This window comes from Falco biarmicus, chromosome 4, assembly GCF_023638135.1.
Source record: "Falco biarmicus isolate bFalBia1 chromosome 4, bFalBia1.pri, whole genome shotgun sequence".
NCBI lineage: Eukaryota > Metazoa > Chordata > Aves > Falconiformes > Falconidae > Falco > Falco biarmicus.
Genome location: NC_079291.1, coordinates 914,353 through 937,833, shown reverse-complemented (window position 1 = coordinate 937,833; position 23,481 = coordinate 914,353). Strand labels below are relative to the sequence as shown.

Below are 23,481 nucleotides of genomic sequence, written 5' to 3'. Positions count from 1 at the left end.
ATCTTTCAAATTCAAAACTTTCTTCCTTGAAATATTAATGTTAAGATATAAAGTATAAGTATGTACTTCAAGAAAAAGATAATGGACTGTCCTACAGTGTCCAAAAGTATATGATTTTTTATGCTGTGCACTATACTTTTCACAGCTTCTCAACAATTACATATTGAGTATCTTACTAGGTTGAAGTATGCGGTTTCATTTTCAACTGGTAGTTATGAAACATCTACGAACACTTGCATGCCCGCACCCTTGGAAGGCTGTGATAGCTACAGGCTTGTCAAATGGTCATTTTGCTAGGTTAAGCCAGCTGTGAGGATTCCCGTTTACCACAAAACTGTGAATATTCTTGCACGTATTTTAGGCACATTCTATGTGTTCACAGGTACCTTAAATTTTTTAGATTTAAAAAAGGCAAGATTTTCATTTGATCTCCCCTGCCATTACGGTGTACAGGCAGGTACAACGCAAATATTGATTTTTTTTTTTTTTCACAGAAATTCTGACGCAAAAAGAAACTGCATTTCATGGCACAGCAAGATGAGTAACATTAGGTGGGATATGTACTCTAGATGTAGACTTGATATATTAGTATACAATAAAAGTATACTATAGCATGCTTGCCTGAACAGAACTCTGAGGTTTTCAGATAATTCTGTCCGACCTGCATATCCTGGGTTCATGCTAATAAATCTTCCAGCTGACGACTTCCATCTAGTGTTTTCACCAAAGAATAAAAACATCTGTTACAAGAAAGATAACGCTCAGAAAAACTTTACAGTCGCATTAGATGTGAACAACTGCATCATACAAGGCCAGCCATCAGGGTCAGATGACAAGGGTGCATCTGGGCTTGGATCCCATCTCTCACGACGGCCAAAAGAAAATACCTAGGGAAGTTTACCAGAGCTGAGCAAACAGAGGCACTACCTTGGCGGGCAACAGTGTTTAGTGATCTGTGGCTCCTCCGGCCAGCACTGAACTTAAAAGGAAAAGACTGAAAGACTGGACTGAGCAACAAAGAATGCATATGGGTGAAGTATGTCAATAGGAGGAATTATCATTTGAAATGTAGAATAAATGAGACTGGTAGGGATTTGGTGCATTTGAAAAGGCCAGAAGACAGCACTGAGTAAAGGAAGCGGAGGAAGGAGAACATGGGACAGGGGAAACACAAGGCATGCCTCAAAAGCACCAAGAAACCCTGGAACTCCTGGGAGTCTCTTTCTTGCAAAGCTGGATCCTGCCAAACTTCTCACCCACACGATGCAATGATTTCACATGGTGGGACTTGAACAGTATCAGAGTTTCCACTGCAAAGCTTTAATTGAATTCCTGTAGTTCACTCGCTTTTACTGCTACATTTTGAAGAGAAAGTTATTGTAAGGTAGTATATTACACAGGTGATGTAGTGTTACCATCTACTCTCTCACCGCATTTATAAAGGGTTGCAGAGGAACTTTGGGAAGAAGATTTTACTGGTTTAGTATTTAAGCCTGCAAAGGACAATAAAGAAGTACTGCTAAAATAATCACTTCTTTTTCTTGTTCCTAATAGCATCACAAATAGAATTTACCTGTACTGCCACCACTAACAGAACTTCCACTGAGATGCAATGGAATTCATCAAAGCATCCCCTTAAGCTCCTGTCTGGACCAAACCTTTTTTAGATATTCCCTACAGACTAAAATCAAAAGTGGAAGTTTTGATGTTTTTTCTTGAAAGTGACAATTTCCAATGTGTGTCATACCAAAAAGAAACCAAACAACAACTTCCACACTGCTTAGTAGAACATCTCACCTTGTAATCCATCTGCTCAGAACAGTAGGAGACATATGCCATCACCCCAAGGGCATGGCCCTGATCTGTGGTGGTCTCTGTTCTACCTGTGCCAGCTGGTTCTGCAGGAGCACCGCTCACTGTGAGGCGGGGAGACTGGGTTACAGTAACGTACCACCGTAACATCAGAAACGTGATTGTTAGCATTGCTAGGGACACGTACAATGGCAGGAGGTTTCATGGGTGATTTATTCTGAGACTCTCCTCTCATCATAATTTAATGTCCTAAACCACAAATTTACCTTATTCATCCAAAATCATGATGTGACACTACCTGGAAAACACTTATTTCAGATATGAAAACCAGCTACGTCAACATTTTTTAGCAAGAAGGATTATCTTATCAGTGGCCACACAGGACAGGAATCAGGAGGCTGTAGCTGCTGCTTTGCCTGTTTCAAGGACTTGAGCCCCAGAACTGTCCCCTCCTGCTGAGGGTCAGTAAGCACTAAGCCAGCCAGGGTTGCTAGGCGCATCTTTGGATCACCGACGTTGACAAGAAATTCCCTTCTGGAGCCAAAACATCTCCAGGAAAAAAAAAGTACTTGTTTGGACTTTACACACACACAAAAAAAATTTTGCTGAAAACTCCTGATTAACCTTAGTATAGATCCACACATATTCTTCTTCAGACTAGACATGGAATATAAACATGAAGTTATGCAAGAAATATTTCAGTTATTTTAAAAGTAATAGACATTAAAATCATACCATTACTTAAGTATGCACACCTACATGCATACACATGCTCAAAGATATTGTCTTAATAACCTTATAAAATACATACGAGGTATGAAAGAACACTGAATTTCTATAAAACATTTAACTTTTTATTCAGTGAAACCAATAAAGCAGACACTGTTATTAGCAACAGTCATTACCTGTCAGTCAAAGGTGTAATAACTAGCCGAGGGGTATTTCCTCAAGTTCTCGTAAAAGTATGAAACTGAGCATCGTAAATGTTGGCAAAAATGTTTCTGGGCATTGTCCCATCTGTGGCATAGCTGTGACAGCCAAGCGAAAGCGTGGGAATTGGTGACCTCAAAGGCCATCGCAGAGCCATTACACCAGGTAGGAGCTATTCAGATAAAAGAAACATGACCTATCACGAAAGCTACAGCTGTCATCAGTAAGTCTCACACCTCATGCCTAGCCACTTGTGACTAACAACTACTACAACCAATTATAAAGAATTAGATGCACCTCGAGGCATTTGTGTTTTTATACAGATGCAAGTGTAACAGAAGATCTTTTTAATAGAGCTGTTACAGCAGAACACTTGGTCGCTTCCAAAGCCAAGACCTCTCCTTACAAACAACGCAGTCTTTGCATGACAGCAGGTGTTACTTTGCCCAGACTGAGTTTCATTTTACTCCTCAAGCCTTGTTTCTTCTTGTCTTAATGCCATCTTAGAAACCTGTTTTCTTTCTGAGGCCTGTGTGGTCACCAGGAAAACGAGATTCTTCCCTGCTTCAGTGCCCATCCATGAACCGCCCTGTGCATTCACCCCAGTAGCACCTGCCAGCCGCCTCGGTTCTACCTGCACCCAGTTACACACAGGCTGAGCACTCTGGGTTAAATAAACAGTCAAAATTGCAATTGTATGCACTTGCAGAGTCACCACAGGAGAGGAGTGCCTTGCCCTATAGATGCACATGCATGCCTCTACGGGGAGAGGAAAACACGCTGTGAACGACCGAAGGCAAAATAAGTAAAGACGTTTGAGAAAAATCCTCAGAATGCCCAAGCATTGCCTGCACTCGGTTTTGTGATCTGAAAGTTAAGGAAGTATCTTGCTGCTCACAGAAAACCTGCTACAAGTTTGAAAGGTTCCCAGAAGTAAAGTAAAAGTTGACACCTGACTTTTTTTTTTTTCAGGTGACTTTTATATTCAGAAGGCAGTAGCCCATAAAAACGCAGGCACGGCACACAGATCTGAAGCAGGCTGTCTTCATGACTATACCTACTCCACCTCCAGCATCCTGCTGCCCACGTGCAGATCCAAACTTGGCTTAAGTACTATTAATACCCATAAAAACCGCAACAACTATGCATGCACAATATACCTGACCAAACATACACCTTCTGAGCTACACAGCTTGCTAATACATCTCTAGCATGAAGATCTATGGCACAAACATGATTTTCTGTTGATCACCCAGGGAAATTTCTCCGGGCAGCACGGTGATAATGGCACTTAGCCGAGTGACCTGAAAAGATTTAGGTAACCTCCAAGTCCAGACAGATCCCAGTACCATCCACCATTATTGCCACTAGAAATTAGTTCTGCCTACATCATGAATTAAATCACCACCAAAACTGGCTTGTATGTACAGATTTACTGATACTAAACATGAGATGCCAGAAGAAATCCTGGTTTAAACACATCTGAACCACCTCCAAAACAACAATCCAGCTGAGCACAAATACTGAAGGTGGTCAGCTAGACAGGGTAGGAGGAATAGATGGATAAGATGATGTGCATGAAGTGTAAATTTTGTGGCTACAATCTCCATAGTGATATGCAACAGCCTCTTTATAAATTTTACTAGTCGCATGAGAACATTTATTGACAAACTGAAAACAGACTGTAGGAAAGATCAGTGACTTATGTTTTAAAAATAGGCAAAGCAACGAAGGAAAGATCACAAAGTAAGGTACGAATGATTATACAGAGTTACATAGTAGAAAGACTCTAAGGAATTTTTCAGGTTTCATACTAATAAGAAAAAAATCCATACACAGCTACTGCATGTAATTTAAGGAGGCAAACACAACTAACTTTAATAGAAAAACACTATTTACTGGGTAGCTGCTGTGAGACAATGATGCTTGTACATTTTTTAATACACTATGGCTTTAAAATGGGAGGGAGAATTAGTGAGACCTTAAACCCTACACTTTCTGCATTAATTTATATAAAACACAAAACCACCTACGAGTGCTGTTTTTACTGAGAGTTTAAGGCCCAGAAGGTAATACCCCATGCAAATGTTACTTGATAATCACATTCTAAGCCCTAATAGATTCTGAAAATGCCTACAAAAATAAAACCAGCAGGCAATTTCACCATGTTTCCGATTTTTCTCTATCATATCATGAAGGATATACCAACAGCAACATTCTGACTGAAATTATCAAATATCCTGAAATATCTCTGGCATCTTCCTTTAAACACACCCAAAGCTCTCCTCCTTTACGGCAGTGAGCTGCTATCTGCAGAGCGGTCCAGATAATCTTTCCTCGTCCACTCTGTACCGCAGAACCAGTCCAAGGTCCCCACCACAGGTCACCCCAGCGGGGAGCAGCAGCAGTGTAGGACAGCGCGCTCTGCTCTGCTGGCAAAGTGACCACAGGAACAGCCCGAGTGGACCACGCAGAGGTTCACCATGGACCAGTCCCTGCCTTCCACAGAAGCTCGCAGAGATTGTTTAAAAACAAACCACCCCAAAAAGAACATAAAAAGCCCTGGAGCTGGGTATCCTGGGAACACACGGCACAATATACCACAAATACATCAGCCCAAAGTTACTAAACAAACAAAAAAATCCAACCCAACAAAACCAAACCCCCTAAAAACCATGCTAGCTCTTTTATCAAAATATTTAATAGTCATGAACTAGACTGAAATTTGGCTAACCCTTTACTTCACCTTTTTATTTATACATCTGTCATTCTGTAGCCAGAAGTTCTGCATTTAAAACCGTACACAGTATGGAATGTTTCTTTTGTTTGAAGTCTGCTACCTAATAGCTTCAGGTAGTGCCTGTTAGCTCTTGTATTATGAGAAACAGCAAACAAAGATTAATCTTTATCCACCTTCTCTATTACGGGGATAACCTTAGACACCTTTATCAGATTTCCACCCCCACTTTGAGGTCTCTTTCCAATTTTGCATGTCCCTTTGGCAGATTTTTCTAGGTTGGAAAAGAAAACCAAAGCGACTTAAAATTTTCAAAAAGCGAATATTGAAGAGAAGGTGGAGGTAAACAAGGGCAAAACAAAAATCAAATGGCAGAAGGTACCCTTCTGAAGTGGGACTAAACCTAATAATATTAGAAGTAAACTGTTCAGTTTGACACAAACAAGCCCAACAGTTTTGGCTTCCTTAGGCAAATATATGGGTATTTGTATACATACTGGTTGCATACTTTATTCTTGCCACGCTATCATGAGTGATGTTTGGCAGTATTTTTGCTTTTACCTTTCAGCCCGGTTCAGAATAATCCCACAGAAAACCCAGAAATTAATAAGTGACAAAACCGCCCATGAGATAACAGAAATGGAAGTAAAAAGCATTTTTTTTTTTTTGGTAGATGCTAATAGCACTTCATTTACTACAGGATTAAAATTATTAAAAATGCCACTCCTTTCTTTTTAATGAGACCATTTTCACATGTATTTACTTGCGCTGAATTAAACAAAAAGAAAATATTCAGACCCGCTTCTTGTGGCAGTCCTCCAGGGCTGATGCCAAGCCCTCGTCCAGCCTGACAAATGGCATTTCTACACCTGAAACCCACCAGGTTTGTGAACCAGTAAGTGCCACCTGGGCTGGGTAGACCAAAACGCCACTGTTCCCTCTGCTTCCCTTCACAGGCCGCTATGGCCTCCATGATGCAGAGGCACCCTGGTTTACATACCATTTCCTTGAGGTGTTGCAACCAAGACTCCACTTTTTGAGGACAAAACCCCAAACACGCATAAATTTGTGCAGGTAACATAAATGGTACATTTTATACTAACAATACAAGAGTCTCATCTCATTAATCTTCACAAAGGATTTTCTTTACATCAACATTGCTTACAAACTTAAAGTGAGAGTGGGTTGTTTTCTTCCACTTTCCCTCTCCGACTGCCGGCCCCTTCAGTAGGGTTTAGCTCAGAGGAGCCCTCCCCAGCCCCCCAGACATCAGACGTTGTTTTGTTTTCCACATTCACTTGACTTGGACACACAGGCATACTGTCTTAGAGCTCCAAATATGAAAGTCTGAAGGTTTTCTGTTCACAGACACGGAGTAAACACAGACAATATGCTTTCCTATGTTTCTGCACTCAAACGTAGCTGTATCTTGGAGAAACTATCTCCAAGAGGCAAGCTGCATACATTTGCCCATTCAGTCTGGGGCCTCCCTGCTGAGACAATCAATCATTAGAACCACATGCAACATTGATTTTATGCAATGTGAATGCTTATCCATTCAGCACTGTTCCGAGAACAATGAGTTATTGTCTCAGAAGCTGCTGATCTGTTCTTTCTGACCTGCCAGTACCCAGTTAGCACACACAGTGGCTGGCCAATTAGCAAATGGGAGACTCCAAACCAGCTAAAACCCTGCTCAGCTGACAGGGGATGCAGGAGGGAGCTGGAGGTCTGCAGAGGTGTGTGCTAAAGGATAAGAGAGCAAGGCATCTGAAAGTATAATGGAAGATGAAATCAAAGGGCAGAAGAAGAGAGGAGGTATGAGAAATGCAACAGTCAACCATAGACTTCATCAGTTCTGTGGCTTTTAGGACATTTTTTTTTTTTTTTGCATTTCTCCTAAACACTTAACTTTCTACACTTCTTTTAAAAAAACCCACCAAAATCATCACATACAAGGAGCAGGTAGACAATTTGATAAATTATTAGTTTATTACACAGTTTTGGGCCAGAAAATGCTTTGAAATTTGGAAAAAATAGTTGTAAGGTTTTTCAATTATTATTTTTTATAAACTGACATTTTTAAAGCAGCAGTTCATGCCATTGAAATGGTCTATTTAATCTACATCCCAAAGAGTGCAACATCTGTGAAGGAAATTTCATATAACATACCTGGCCACTGCATCCACACTCATGGAACAGAACAAACTCCTTTTCTCTGCTGTACGCCTCGAGGGAAACATTTATACATTCTGCTATATTCTCCTGAAATTTAAGACCAGCAACACTGTAAAAAGTTTGGCAAGACAATGGGCTACCTGTACCCCAAAATACCAGGTGTATAAGGAAACAATTTACCTTAGATTTGTGTTAATCACACTAATACATATCTCTATTAAAGTGGATGACTACCATGCTAACATTTGCTATACACAGTAAGATTTGGTGGTTCAACAAAGTTTAACCTATTTCTTGGCAACTAACTGGATAAGGTGAAGTCTTTGCACTAATCTTACAACTGTGTTTCTTATTCTAATGTTTTCAGCACACGGTGTTTCAATTGACCTTAGCAAGGAAATGCACTGAAGCATTTAAGTTTTAAAGACAATAAACGAAGTAAACCCCATTTCCCCCCCACAGTATTAGAACACTTATGCCAATCAAAGAAATAAGAAGGGTCCTTCTGATCTCCCTTAGGGTGCAGACTGACACGGCAACACTACCTGACCGTTGCACAATCACTACACAGAGGTTTTTATGGGAAAAGCTGGGGGAAAATGGTCACAGATACAGTCAGTAGAGTTATTTGTGCTGTTGTCGGTTGTTAGAAGAGTCTGAAGGCCAAAGATGGCTTGGTATAAAACTGAAAAGTCTTGAAATTGTTATTAATTATGGCTAATGCTTATTTAACAAATTGTTGATTCAGGTCTAAATGCCGTGTGTTACCACACACCTCTCCAAAGGCCATGGAGTCTGAAGATCACCGTCCATCCACCAGCATGCTGAGCCTGACAACTACAATAGAAGGTTTGTTTGGCTGCTCTTTTTACATGTAGCGTATAGCAACGAGCAGGCGAAACAAATGACTGAGATTTAGTTACGTGAAGAAGCTATGGGAGTCTACAATCATGTCTGAGAAGACTCGGTGTTGTTCAAGCCTCACAAGTCCCTCATCCTCTTGGAAAGTATCCGTTCTTCTGTTACACGTCACTTCCCTTCAAAAAAGGCTTTTCCCCAGACACACCAGTAACACTAGCACTCAAGAGAATTAATGGCTGTGGCTGGATAGTCAGTGAGGCCAGGAGTATCATCTGGCATGTAGATAACATAGTATAAAGCTTCTGAAATACATCAAAGTGCCTGTGCTTTTATACAAATTGGTCTCAAAGTGTCACAAAACCTAGCAGATCATTGTTCAAGGGGGCAAAACAGAAGGGTAGCTACAAAAACATTCCTCGTTCAATGGTCAGCCGCTCAGTCGGTAACAGCCTAACAGAGACCATAGATCTTTCAGCCTTACTTATCACCACTATGCATAGCATGCCTGAAATTCAATCAATCCGTGCCAGAAGAATAGACTTGATGATCTCACTGACCTTTTCCATTTCTAATTCCTGCAAACCTACAATCCAAAAATCCAAACAACTGCAAATTGCATGCGGCTAAATTTCCAGCAAGAGACAGCACAGGATTTGTAACACTTCTCAGAATGATGGTTTCATCTCTCCCTTGCTGAACACCTTGTACTTGACCTAGCTGGGTGGCAAACATTTACTACCTTCCTTACACAAAATGTTCCTATTTGCAAAGCAAATGAACACTCAGAAACAAAGGTGCAGTTCTATGATACTATCGCCTAACACAGCTGGAAAACTTGCCTTTCTGTAGACAAAATGAAGTACATTAATACAAAAAGAGGCTCACCTGTTTTGGCCATGTCCCTTTTGAAAGGATGTCTAGCACATCTGCTGAAGAAACAAAATAAAAGTGAGGAAAAGCTATGTGCTTGGTTTCTAGCTATTCAGCCAGAGCTTTTTCACAAAGGGAAAGTCTGAAAATAAGATGGGTTTTAATGACATTAGCCTTTAATCACCCCAAAGCCAAAAATACCCTCCCAGTTATGTAAAAAATCAGACCAAACAGTAAACTAGACCAATATAATTCACTTTTGATTTAAAATAATAATGATGAATATGGCTGTAAGGAACAGAGAAGATAGCAAGCCTTACGTGTTTCCTTTCCAGAAACCAAAAGGGAACATGTTCTTTTTACTTACTCAGACCAAGGAACCCAAGAGAATGGAATTGTGCCCGAAAGGTCCCTGAAAAGGTAAGTTTGGCTAAGTGGAAACTCCCCTTCAACTTTCCAAAGAGTCCAGCCTTAGAAAATAAGGGACAAGAACAGAATTCCTTACTTGAGAAACCAGTCTAATGGGACAGCAAAGTAACCACTTTTTTAAAGATGCACATACATTATGTATGAAGGATAACAAACATGAGAACAAATGCTGGTATTGACACAAAAAGTATTAAGAATCAAAATACTCAAGTACATGCCTATCTGGAAAGGAAAAACACACATTAATTTGCGTGACTGATGCACTTCAGCTATTTGCTTGGTATTTCTCATAACAAAAGTGACATCTCAAAAAAATAGGTTTGTGTTTTGGGTGGTTTTTAACTTCCTGTTACAACTTTTTCCATGGAGAAACAGGCTGTGACTCCAAACATTGCTGCCTGTACAGGCAGGCAGAGTGAACGTCAGTGGGAAGTTCAAGGCAGACCTTTAAGTGTGTTGACGCAGAACCTTTGCTGTACACATGAAAGCAAAGAAAGCTGTAAGCATGAAAGAAAGACTCCCAGCTCCCAGGTTGCGGATGGGGAGAAAATGAATTTAATACAAATTGAACACATTTTTAAGCCCTTTGACAATTTTACATGATGCAATACATGAATAGTGAACCTCAAAAGTCATCAATGCCTCAAATGTAATCAATCATCTAAAAAGCAGCAAAAATCCAATATGCCAAATAGAAACAAATGACAGAAATACCATCAGATCTCACAGCTAAACAAAAAGCAAATATGAGCTGACAGCTCTCATTTCCTGACTTCCAGAACTACGCTTTAGAACAACTCATAACCATACTGGAAATTTTACCTGTGCTGTAAAGCTTCAAAATTTTCATACACCTCTGGCTTGGTTGTAGCTTCCATCACGTTTTTGGCTTTTCTGTGTCAGTCACCAACTCCTGTACAGAAGTGCAAGGAAGTGGGTTTTTTTCTACTTTATACTGTTTACTATACTGGGACAACAAAGGCACTGGGAAAAAGAGCTGGAAGAAGGCACCTCATCAGATTTTAGCTTCCATTTCTTAAATGGAAAAAGAAAAAAAAATCCACAGACACCTATTTTGACAGTGTTTAGACTGAACAGGAAGGAAATGGAAAAGGAACAGAGAGAACTGTGCTGGAGGAAAGCAGATACAACTGATTATACTATTAGAACTCTTCTAACAAGATATAAATGACAGATTGTAATAGAAGCATTAAGTTGTACAATAATTCTGCTCGTGCCACATAAGCCCAATGCCTTTTTCAACACGTACTGAGAAGAAACGTCGCATGTTAAAAGCTGTGAACAATTTCACTGCTCTTAACAGGGTTCTCAACTCATACAAAAGGTGTGAATATAGATTATTATTTTTTTTTGGCATATAGTTAGACATACTGCTGCCCACAGTTTAAATTGCAGTTTTAAAAAATTAGAAATGTATTTGAAATTTTAAATGTAGAACCTCCCTACAGAACTGTATCTTAGTGCTTCAGAATTGTACGTAAGAAGAACTTCCCCTGACATACCCGGATTGAATTACAGGTACATCAATAACACACAAGTTGTTCTCTTCACTAAGCAAGGGTTCAGTGACTTTTCTTGGTCAGAATGAAAAATTAAGGCACGATATTTTGTGCAAGTTCAAATGTTTAGCTTGATTGCTGTAATTACCTTTGGCCAATAATAGAGGATATACTTGTATTTCAACCACTGTTGCCCTAAATGCGATGGAGCTTGGCAGCGGGGATTTCGGAAACTCAGAAGTATCATAGCTCTATGTGACTCCAGGAGGTTAAAAAGCTAACAAGGAGTAAATAAAAGAAATAAAGTTAAGCAAAGGAACAACCTGCAGAACTTTGTCACAAATCATCGTTGATTTTAATAATAAAGAATGCAAAATCCACTTCTGATATTCTCCCAAGTAAGCCTGAGACTCTAATAATAATGTTACTTCAGTGGGTTAGAAATAAGCCTAGCAAAGAAATACTCAAACTAAACTGCCCATATGGTATCATTTAGAAAAATATCTGTCTAAATACCCACTCTAAGTAATTCAAACGCAAGATATAAATGGACACAAAACACTAATTCTACTAACTTTCAAGTCTCTGTTCATTTCAACAAATCTGTTTGCATCTTCAGGCAGCTGGCTTCTGATGTCTTCAGAGCCAGTGAAAATACTTCCTAGATGTGACCACATGTGTTGAACTTCCACCCAAGTGGAAATGACAGAATCTGCCATGTTTAATTTATTTTGCCAACTTTTCACTTGTTCAGTGAAATATACCACATATTTACTTTTCAGAATTGTTTGCAGCTGAATCCGGAAAAAAAAACCCCAGTGAAAATCAGCACTAAAAGAATTTATCAAACAGAGGAGGGAGAGCTAGTAAGAGTTTAACAAATTCTCCTGTAACTTGTTATTATTGTATATCATAACAGAAGGCATCCTTAAACACTGCAAATGGACAGCATATTATTAATTTTTTTTTTTTTAAATGTAAGAAAATATAAGCTTAGAAAGCTGTAATTTTGTTTAACTCCTACATGGAGACAGGATATTTTTTTAGAATATATGTAGTTACATAGCATACCTATAATTTTTCAGGACTAACACCTGGAGAAAACACAACTACACAACAAGACTCAGGAAAAAAGTTTTAATAACCAAGTGTATCAAGGGAGTGAATAATATTGGTATACTAATAGTATTTTCATGAATTAAGTCCTTACTTGGTTGTTATCTAAAGTTTCAAGCAGCTCTTAATCTGAATTTTATTAAAGGAGCTTTGTTCCTGTGACACTCTTCATATGAAAATTCCATGGCAGCTCATGTGTTTGGCTGATTTCTGGCAAAATCTGGGAACAGGAGGAGTAGTAATTACATCCGTCTGTATATATTACATTTCATATTTTGAGTTGAGAATTTTAATTAAATTATATCTAATATCTAATGCACGCTTTAGATGGTAAACTACACCACAGACAAGAAGTTAGTTTCACTAGGCTCTGAATTTTGCTCCCTAGGTTAAGTCACGTGAAAATATTCACTTCTATTGTTAATTTCCTGAAACAAAACTAAATCAAACAAATAATTTGTTACATACCATTCTGAAAAAACAGAAGGAAAAAATGGGCACCTCTCGCCTTCTCAGTACCCAGCTCTTTGACAGGATTTTCAACTATACTTTGGACTTCATCTGCCTTATGAAGCGGGAGTCCCAGAAGGTCTGTCAAGGCAGAACTTTCTGCTACCAACAGCCTGACCTATAAGGCAAAGGGACAGTAGAGAGAAAAATAAGTAAACGAATAAGAAAAATCAGACATAAGCATATAAACAAAGTGTTCAAATGAAATCCAAGTAAAAACCAACAGAGTAAGTCATATGCACTCTAGATACTGGATATGCCTTCAGAGTTGCACCCAAACTGAATTTAGTCAGCCTAGATGAAATACTTCTTGATGCTGTTATTGTTTTGGGGTTTTTTTCTCTTGTACTGTGACATATTGTGTACCATAACACTAAAAGACAAGTTTATTTGCACTGCTGCCATCAAAGTTGATGTAAACTACAGACACAATATTTGCACACTAGAAATCCTGGGGAGGGGTGGGAGTATTTGCCATATTTTGTTACTGCTTTGTAATATATTATTTAAAATCAAAACCTTAAAATTTTGATCAAGGCTTTGAGAAGGTGACAGTCGACCATTTTTTTCAATTTTTGTTTAAAAACTCAAAATTTTTGTGCTAGGCCTGTTTAGGAGACTTTTTCATTAAAAATAACATAAAACATGCTTTTATTAAAACTGCATGTAAAATTGCTTGGTATATTGGAAAATAAACATGCTGTTATGCTCACTCACTTCTGTGTTTTTATTTCAGCTTTCCAGTTTTCTTCATTTAAAAAATTATTTGTAATTGAACTTCAATATTTTTTTTCAAAATGGTTAAGAAAGTTTTTATTCAAATTTTGAAAATCAACAACTGGTCTGTCATATCTTAGAAACCACTGGGATTCTTTTTGAGAAATTGAAATTACTTTTTATTTTATTATTCATACAAACTTCTTTCTTTTTCCAGCTATATGATTGACAGTTGAGTAAAGCATATAAATCTCTACCCCTTTTGGCACCTCCCTTTTTTTTTTGTTTTTTTGTTTGGGTTTTTTTTTTGTTTTTCCTTCCATCTACTGTCAGGTCAACAGTGTCCCTATGCATTAACTCTTAAAAAATGTACTAGCATGCTAATGTTTCAGGTGGCCTTTCTTCTTACCTTCCATTTCCCTCTGCCCATCATTTCTTCTGTTCACTATTAAGAAACAATCTCTTTTGCTCTCCAGGAAAGTTTCCAGTCACTTTGCTCAGTTTACTTATAAATATTGAATGGAAATTATTACTGGGAAGTATTCCCCTGTCCCAAACCAGGCAGGGAATCTTTCAAGCTTAGTGCTGTTTCCAGGCTCAGCAGGGAGACAGCCAGGCACAGAAGAGCCCTCTAACATAGCAAGCCAGGTCTCCTTCAGAGAATCGGTCCTTTTGTCTGAGCAGAGACTAAAAATTCAGTTCTCAACCCATGAGACGGCTCTGTCTGAAACTTAAATCTGTGCTTCCCTTACACGTTGAATAGCTGGCAGCTGTGGCTCTACCACACGCCTGACAGCACTGCTGCATCTATCTGCAGAGCATGAAAAACCGTCGCCAAGGTCCCTGGCTGAACACTTACTCCTGTCCCATTCACAACCTGGGACCAGTGTGTGTTTTTGCAGCTTCAATATTGCTCTCCACAATGACATCAGATTCTTCACCTTTCACCCCAACCCTCTACGTACATCGCAGGAAGAGACTTTTTTTATCCAAAGACCATGCTTCCGAAGGAACAGGATTAAAATAATCGCAATAATTACTTCCCATTAACGGCCACCTTGATAACTTTAAGAACAATGTGGATAGTTTGTCAGAAAGCTCTGCTTCCCTGCTTCACGTGCAGATGCGTGGGACAGCAGTGGATAGCACAAGACTAGGGAAGACGTTATTGTGGTCATTTGTTTATGTGGCAGACAAAGCAAAGGCTCTGGAAATGTACTTTCCAGTATGTCACTCAAAGTAATGGAACTGTGTTAACACTGCATTTACACAGCGATTTTATGACTCCGGTTGGATCAGTGCCAGATGCTCTGATGATTTAAATCTATTTTTCACTGCAGATAAAAGTACCCATAAAATTCATACACTCAAAACCACCGCTCAGAGGGGTAACGGAGACTCACACCCACCAGAGCGTGATGAACATGACACAAGCGATCAGCTCGCGGACAGCGATCAGCATGCTCTCCCTTCCAGGACCTGGCACGTGTACCACAGCGCATGACGCACAGTAATGAGCATGCGGCTATCTCAACCCTCCCCTTGCTTTTGCCACCCCTATCACAGCGTGACCACACTTAGTATGAGAATTGACCAGGTGGAGCCTGGAACTTTGAAGCAATTTAAGCCAAGACACCTGCTGTAAAGTCTGATTCTTCTCTTAAAGCACTACTGATTGCACATGCAATTAAACTTATTTATTCCTGAACAAGAAGAAACTTGATACCCATTAGGTTCAAGATTTCCTTCCTTCCATACTCCCTTGCTATACGACCTGTGAACCACAGCTATTCCTCTAGCGTCCTGCAAATAGTCTGGGGGCTTTATTACCATTTTTGCTTCATACGTCCCTTGTCCCATTGGAACCATCTTCCGCAGGGATACCGTCAACAAAACATTGCAAATGCTTCAAGGAAAGAAAGTTCCTTCCCTTTAAAAATGAGCACCTTTGCTGCAATTCCCAGCACTCTGGAGCTATGCCCAAGAGCAGAGCAGACAAACCTCTGCAGATTCCACCTGTCTCTAAAAATAATGGCTTTCATCTGGTGGGACCTGTCATAAATCCCCACCCTCTTTATTCTGTCACAAACTGCCTCAATTCAGAGAAGCGACAGCACGGTTTTACCATGTACCTCCGCAGGGACTGGAAACTTACCCAGGAAAATAAAGTTTTAAAGGAAAACCCCCCAAAACAAAACACGTTCCAGAACATTCAGTTTGGAGATGAGTAACAAATCCACTGAAACATCAAAGTGGGTGGGAAGAGTGAGGAAGGGGTGGCACCAAGACAGATAAATTGCAGAAAGAGACAGCTATGGAACCTGCCTTGGCAAACCCTCTGAGCTGCAGATCCATCTGTTCCTCATTAATCTGCCTCCGCTGGATTTCAGTCCAACCACCAATGCTGCTCTAAAACTACAGATAAAACTACAGATAAAAGCGTCAATAACATTTGGCAAAGACAAGTTTCTGCTACATGACAGATCAATGGTTGCAGGGGAAAGCCCCTCGCACAGCAACAGCTCCTGGACCCCATTCTTTTCCAACCCTACACCACCACTCCCTAGAAAGCACACGAAATTATCCAGCTTCTCAAAATTCAACCCAAAAGCCAAGCTTTTAAACAGTTTCATACTTTAGTATCTGATAGGTGTGCATACATACCTTTCTTGCACTATTGAACACACACCTGTATCTACTGAGGACATACAGGTACACCTGGAAGATGTGGGAGAACTGCCCCGCACCCCCTCCTCGCCATACAAATGCTACACACAAAATTATGGAAAGAAAATCTAGTATATACATTTCTGTCCTTGCTGATGAAAAACAACTGTTTGAGGGAAACAGAACGGTACAAGGCTGATTTCCCATACAGGTCTCTACACGGACTTTTCTGGACTCTGGCTTCTAGACTTCTACAGCTTTCTAATGTAGAGTCTTCAGTTCTGCAGTGGAATTTTCCAGCTTTCTGAATTTTTATTCAATGATTTTAACTATTCAAGCAAGCTATTGGTATTTAAAAAGCTCAAAATGAAACTACAGAGGTTGTTTTGCTTTGGGATTATCTTGAAACCGGTTAACTTGAGAACAGAGATGTTTTTGCTCCGGGTATCCTAAAACATAGCAACTGTATTTTCAACACCAAAAGGAATATAAAAATCTTCAGTATTTTAAAGTTCTTTTTTCTAAATCAAAAGTCTAACACTTCCAGGATCAACTTAAAAGTACAACATTCAAAACTTATTCTAACTTCATAATTACTTTTTTATATAAAAAAAAATCTTACATTAATATAAACACTAATACCCAACATTTCTTTAGCAACTGCACTTCTTTTTGACATTGTTTCATTTGCTTGAATCTGGAACAGCTACTTCAAGTAGTTTTGCAGATTCCTGCATCAGTAACATTTCTTTTTCCAGCATCTCAACCTCTTGATTTGCCTTGAAGAAGAAAAGAGGACTCAAAGTACAGTTACAGGGTGTATTGAGCTTACCTAAACCTGGCAGTGAAATCTATAGAGTCTGGGTATATGATTCAATGTAAACACAGCTGAGAGCAATTAATGCAAAGAAGTTAAAACCCTGCATTTGCATTGTCTCTGAAAGCACCCAAAAGGCATACAAAGGACTCTATATTTGAACCATAAAAAGAAAAGTTGCATAGAAAACAGTTAAATTATACTTTTGCAATAAATCCCTTAACTTATTAAACCACTTTTCCTTACTTTAAAGTTGTATAAATCTTAACAAAGTCCCATCGTGACATTTTAAAAAGATCCACTAAATAGTCCACTTTAGACTACTGTATTCAAGAGCATATTATGCTGACTTTTCAAAAAAAGAACAAGAACAAAGAATATGAGCAAGTACTCTGATTTTTGTTATTTTATCAGTAAGCATACGTAACATTGGAAGAGAAACAGGAGAAATCCAGATTTGCCAAAAATACAAAAGAAAGCAAAACAAAAACCCACAAACAACCCCCAAAAAACCCCAAGCCACAAACCACAAATATTTTAGTAAGTACACTGAAATATCATTAGATATAGTACTGGAATATTTACAAGTATGTATGTTTTTCTGAGATTCCCTATTACCTTATCAAAACAAGCATATGCATTTTCTGCACCACACTGAAAGGGAGCTTCCATTTTAAATCTTTCTCTGAATTCCATCTGCTTCCCCGATGAAACACACCTGTCACTATTGTATTCTCATTAAAAAAGCAGATTAAAAAAAAAAAAAGTCTGATCCCAGAATTCAACACACATCAAGTAAAGTGAATTTTCTTTTGATAACTGCAACATCAGATGCCTGAAGAGGAGTTATTTGTGCTTTACTGACACAGCTCTCTTCTGTAACAGCATTCCGTTTTTCAGGCAATTCTTAAGTTAACAGAGTAGCATTATCTTGAAAGAAAAAATGTCAGATGCGGCAGAAATGTATCAGCAAAATTTGTGTGTTAAAGAGTGAAGACACCTCAAAACCTGTCTATAAAAAACAAATTCAAGTGTCGGATCTCTTTAACCACAAGCTATACTCTACGTCACAGATTTTACTAGAATTTTTGTCAACTTTAAAATAATTACTTGCATGGATCATTGGTAATCAAACTACTTGAACTTAATGGACTCAGTTATTTTATGTACAATGACATAAAAATTCATTCAAAAATATGCTGGGGATCTTCCACGCAGTCAAACAGGCAGCTCCACCCCTGCTGCTTTAACACATTTCAAATATATAAAGCTGACCTGGAAATAGCTTTCTCATTCTACAAACCTCTCCAAGATCTCTAGTAAAACCCTTCAGTGAGCCATGTGGAAAAAAAAAACAACCAAAAAAAACCCCAACAACATTCCGTCATGATGAAAAAAATACCCTGACAGGTTTTTTGTCTGTGTCAAAAGTACAAGAAAGAGAAGCCCAAGCCCAAGTTGCTTCAGAGCCATTAGAAGACTAGTTTAAGGCCCATGTCAGAAATCCTACATTTATTTTCCTAGTCATCACCTCAGTCTGGTTTGGACAAGATTGACACAGAAATAGAAATCCTACTGCAGACTGGAAACCTCACTGAAACTGATGAGAAGTTTTCGTTTTGACTGATTAGCTTATCTGATGAAAAACGTTAGTTGAACCTCTACCCAGTTATATTTAATGCTATTTACAGTGTAGCACATCTCCCAAACCAGGCCAAATAAAGGTGTCTCGTACGCAAACGCTGATCTCAAAGCCACAGCTTCACAAGCTCTTCTAGTGTCAGCAGGAACCACCGCAGCCGCGGGGCTTTTTAAAACCCAGTTTTGCTTACTTCAGATAATCCGCCCAAATTTCACTTGCCACCCAAAAGAATTGTAACTGGGATATGGGTGCAGGCAGAATACTTACAGAAACAAACAGCTGAGGATGTCTGAAAGACAGCATCACCCAGCAGGCATCAGATCCCAGCTTTTGCACCCAGGCTGGGACGCAGCCCCAGACTACTGCTCACTGCATTAAGGAAGGCAGAGCAGCGTAGGAAGTACGCTTACTGGAGTTTCTGTATGGCTCTGCTTCTGGGAGGAGGCTTATGAATGTGAATGTGGCTTGATCATTAATTAAAAAAATAAAATAGCAAAAACTCACTACGGACCTCATCAGAACAAAACGTAACAGCTCTTTTGAACTGATTTTCCATCATTTGCGTAAAACAGATCTTTTAAAGGACATAAGCTACCTGGTTTTATTGCTGGCAGTTGAGAAGGAACAAGGAGAATGGAATTATTTTACATCGCTGAGATCAAATACTGCTATTTTAGGACTATATACACATGTGTAAACATGAAATATTTCTTTTGATACGGTACCCCTAATGGAGTTTAAACGTTGCCTGGCATCTTACATCCAAATTAGGTTTCCTTAGGTTTCTAACAGTGCAACCATCTCTTTTAAAGGTTCAAAGACTTCATCGGCAGTTGTCTGCCTCACCTGCACAGCGAAGAGGTGCCCCATGATTTCTACCAGAACACAATAACCTCCCTTGGTCACCTCTCCTTTGAGCGCGGCATCTGTCACTTTTATACATTCTTGTAAGTCAGTTAGACTACCAAAGAGAGAGAGGTAGGATGACAAATATTCCTTTCTGTAGCGAATAAGAATGTTATTTATAAGAGAAAACAAATACAGTTTTACTACATTATTTTAAGACGCTCTGGTCCTGATTTTCAGAGGTGGCAAGTGCTACTACTGAGAATTATCCCAACAGGATAAGCAAGTAAAAGATCTGGAAAACAAAACACCACTAAGAAAATAAAGATTTAAAAAGCTGCAAACCCAGCTCATTGAATTATTACATGTAAAAACACCCCAAGCTTACATTTATATCTTTAGTGCACGTAAACATGCACACACACCCTCCATTTTAACAAACAATGACAAATTGCAGGAGATACTCCTTAAACATCCAGCTCCATTCTTAATGCTTAGCAATCTCATTTTGAAAGGCTTCATATCTGCTTTAAACCAACTATCAAAAACATTTGAGCCTTCAAAGCTGCTTATCTGAACATACATGTTTTCATAGATGTCAACCTAGAACAGGAGAGAAATAGATATATCTACTCCTCAAATTTCACACACACACTAAATAGCCAATTACTAGGACTAGTTGCTTTCTTGCCTGCTCTTTAAACAGTTCCATAGTGGGAGGCTGTTGAGAAAATTCACCAGTAAGGGGCATCTTTGTGGATGCTAAACCATGACCATAGGAAGGAATTCCTTCATAAAGTCAGACCAGCCCTCCAGCCAGAGATGCACAGGGCTAGCAAGTGATCTTCTGTACTCCAGGGTGTCGTCGGTAACATTTGCCACACTCTCCATAATCTCTTGGTTGATCTGTCAGAAATCAGACATGTTGTCCGTATCATTCTAGGCATCAAACCAAAAGTTTTCTTATTTCAGTAGGTGAGACAGTAGTATCAATTGCTTAAATTTATATGCAGATGAAAGACCGGAATTCCATCCCTTTTCCCCAGAGATCTATTAACAATAAAAACTACAATTCATGCAGCTCTTCTAATTTCAGGTTTAACATTTCGTTACATGAACACAAAACCAAACTGTATACACACCCTTTGCAAGTTACTCAACTCCAAATAACAACTTTCATGGCCAATATATAATTCTGCCCAGCAGTTCAGTGGAGAATCCCTTACTCGTCCAAGAGGTCAAGTTTCCACTACGTGCAGATTTACAGAGTTCAACACGCCACCCAAGGTGGAAGCTTACAGCGCAGGAACCGAGAGATGAATATTCAGCTCATTTCAATGAGCTCTGTGGAAAACGGACAACTTCATTCTGCTGCTCACGGGTGCAGAAGTGGGTGGAAGCACGTCTAACTCCCGTTAGAAGTTAACGGGACTGTGCCTCTATAAACCGCATAACTGAGAGAACAGGTGAGGCTCAGGATTTGAAGACTGATGCTATTAAATGAGTTTGCAACTAAAAATAAACTTCTTGCATGGTAGGATTAATTGGATTCATTGTTTACAGACACACCTGGTACTGTTCTGATCCCAGGTGTGCTGCTGTCTTTTTCACCTGGGCAGACATTTGGAAAACATCACCCAGGTGTTCATCTACTAGGTTATAAAAGCCATCACCAGCCTCTTTATCCAGAGAAGGTTCAAATTCAATCTCTGGACTATTAAGGTTCATTTATGCTTGGAAAAGTGGAGCTGGCTTCAAACTATCTTCTATGTTCTCCAAAAAGAAGTCTAAAGAATGCATTATGGTGTTAAATATAACATTGACCGCAATGTCATCAACATATTCTATATAAATCTTCCGAGGCAGAGAAATCTTATTTGAAGAGCTTTAAATCTCCCTAAACAAGCAAATAAAGAAAAAAACAATTGAAAAGTACAATAATATAGGGCTGTGTTAAAGTGTATCTTCATTCAATACACCTCCTTGTTTCAGTATTACTTTATATAATTGATGTACATCATAAACCAATGCTCTCTAATATTTCTTGTATCAGGTGTGCTCCTGGACCGTACCTTGGTCAGTGTAGGAGACTCCTGAAACTCCTTCGAATTGCATTTACACTACCTAAACTCAGTGCAAAGGTGAAGGCAGCCCTGCACTGACAGGACTACAGGTTGGCATAAAACTGTCGTACAATACAGCATCACATTTTGTAAGACACTTCTGCATGTTTGTTCTGCGTTGCAGTACCAACCCTTGTTATATTTAATTAAACATTAAAGAGACCTTTATTCTGATCTTTTTAAATAAATATAAATAGTATAAATAAAGGCAGTATTACAAATAAAATTAGAACTGAAACTGACCTAAAAGGTACTCCAGAGAGTAACACTACCATTAATATTGATAACAGACACAGAAATTTGCTGCAGTAGTCACAGAAGCAGGTTCCTCAAAAAATTAGCAAAACTGGGGCAAAAAGACAAAAAACCCCCCTGCTCCTGCATTCACACCTTATTCAAGTTCTTTGTCACTGTATGGCATATCACTTGTAGTCATGTAATGCAGCAGTTCAAAACTAAGGATATCATAATTTGATTCAGCATTCATAAACAAACTGTAAAGTTATCTGTTGCATATTTTTAATTATATGTATATATAAAAGGATGGAATATTCACATTTCAAATTAAAATTATTTCACAATATATCTAATGCAAGAAAGTGTTTCTGCACAATTTCTCCAGCTGCAGAAATTTACCTATGGGGATCACAGGAACAACACAGCTCAGAGTTACAAAAATGAGACAGCAGCGCTATCATGACTGCAGCTTGCCATTCATTCCCCATCTACCAATTTTCAAAAGCACTAACGTTGCTCTCAAATGCTGCCCAAAAGTATTCTCCCTTCTTGCTATTTGTCTTCAAACATCAGTCTTCAAGAACTTTTATGTGGTTTGTGCAATAATGCAAATAATTGAACAAAACCACAAATGACTAAGCATTAATAGTCAAATATTTAACACACGTATCACCACATCAAATACAGCTCACTTGGCTGTGGCCTCAACAAGATGATGGAGCTGGTAGCTATCTTCTTGCAGCATTTTCTGTATCTTAGCAAGTCTTTCTCCTTCATCATCCAGCTATAACAGAACTTCTTTCTTACCTTTCCTGAAAAAGAGGGCATGTTCCATCCGAGCACTCGTAATTCCCCGGATTGACTAACATTTTCCTTCGGTTGCTGAACACCCTGCTCCAAATCACACACTGACATTTTCACTTGTTTGATGTGGTCTCAGTGGGCTGTCGCCTGCCACACGCACGTTTCCTCTGCTTCTCTTAGCTGGTCATCGATAGTTCGCAGCTGCTTTTCAACCAGAGAATATTCTACCTGTAGAGTAGCCCGCATTAGCCTGCTCTACAGCTGAGTGACGATTTCAAGGCTTCTGATACATTGTTCACGAGAAAGACACACAAAGGATGAAATCCCTGCAATGTCCCACACATGATGGCCCATTACTGGGCAGAACAGCTATTTGAGGGAGGTCTATACACTGTGAAAGGGAAAGCATGCGGACCTTCAGTCTCTCAGGACAGAAGAGGCTGCTGGACAGAAGGTAAGCTACAGGAGGGCAACTGGACCCACAGCCTGGAAGCTCCAGACTGGCAGTGCCCCCAGGGATCTCGTGCTCAGCTGCAGCCAGCACGGCAAGCTGAAGGGTAAAACGTGGGCAGGATTCTGTTAGACAAAGATGCAGTATTTCCTTTCAGCAACAGGACACTTAGAGCCATGCACATGCTCACACATACGCACACAAGTTGCAAGGG

General features: G+C 39.3%; 1 protein-coding gene across 1 annotated transcript in view; it reads right to left on the bottom strand.

Annotated features, from left to right (window-relative positions):
• The window catches only part of DNAH11 (dynein axonemal heavy chain 11), a 132,245-nt gene extending 109,318 nt beyond the window's left edge, over positions 1–22,927 (bottom strand). Inside the window, 21 exon segments of the mRNA XM_056338457.1 lie at positions 623–738; positions 1,533–1,681; positions 1,798–1,956; positions 2,720–2,807; positions 2,809–2,876; positions 3,919–3,974; positions 3,977–4,046; positions 6,278–6,397; positions 6,399–6,485; positions 7,652–7,744; positions 9,404–9,530; positions 10,640–10,711; positions 11,893–12,136; positions 12,547–12,582; positions 12,973–13,081; positions 20,101–20,141; positions 20,144–20,255; positions 20,344–20,432; positions 20,435–20,591; positions 21,222–21,506; positions 22,820–22,927. Of these exon segments, the coding sequence (XP_056194432.1) occupies positions 623–738; positions 1,533–1,681; positions 1,798–1,956; positions 2,720–2,807; positions 2,809–2,876; positions 3,919–3,974; positions 3,977–4,046; positions 6,278–6,397; positions 6,399–6,485; positions 7,652–7,744; positions 9,404–9,530; positions 10,640–10,711; positions 11,893–12,136; positions 12,547–12,582; positions 12,973–13,081; positions 20,101–20,141; positions 20,144–20,255; positions 20,344–20,432; positions 20,435–20,591; positions 21,222–21,506; positions 22,820–22,927 (2,386 nt within the window).
• Between the last annotated feature and the right edge of the window lie 554 nt (positions 22,928–23,481).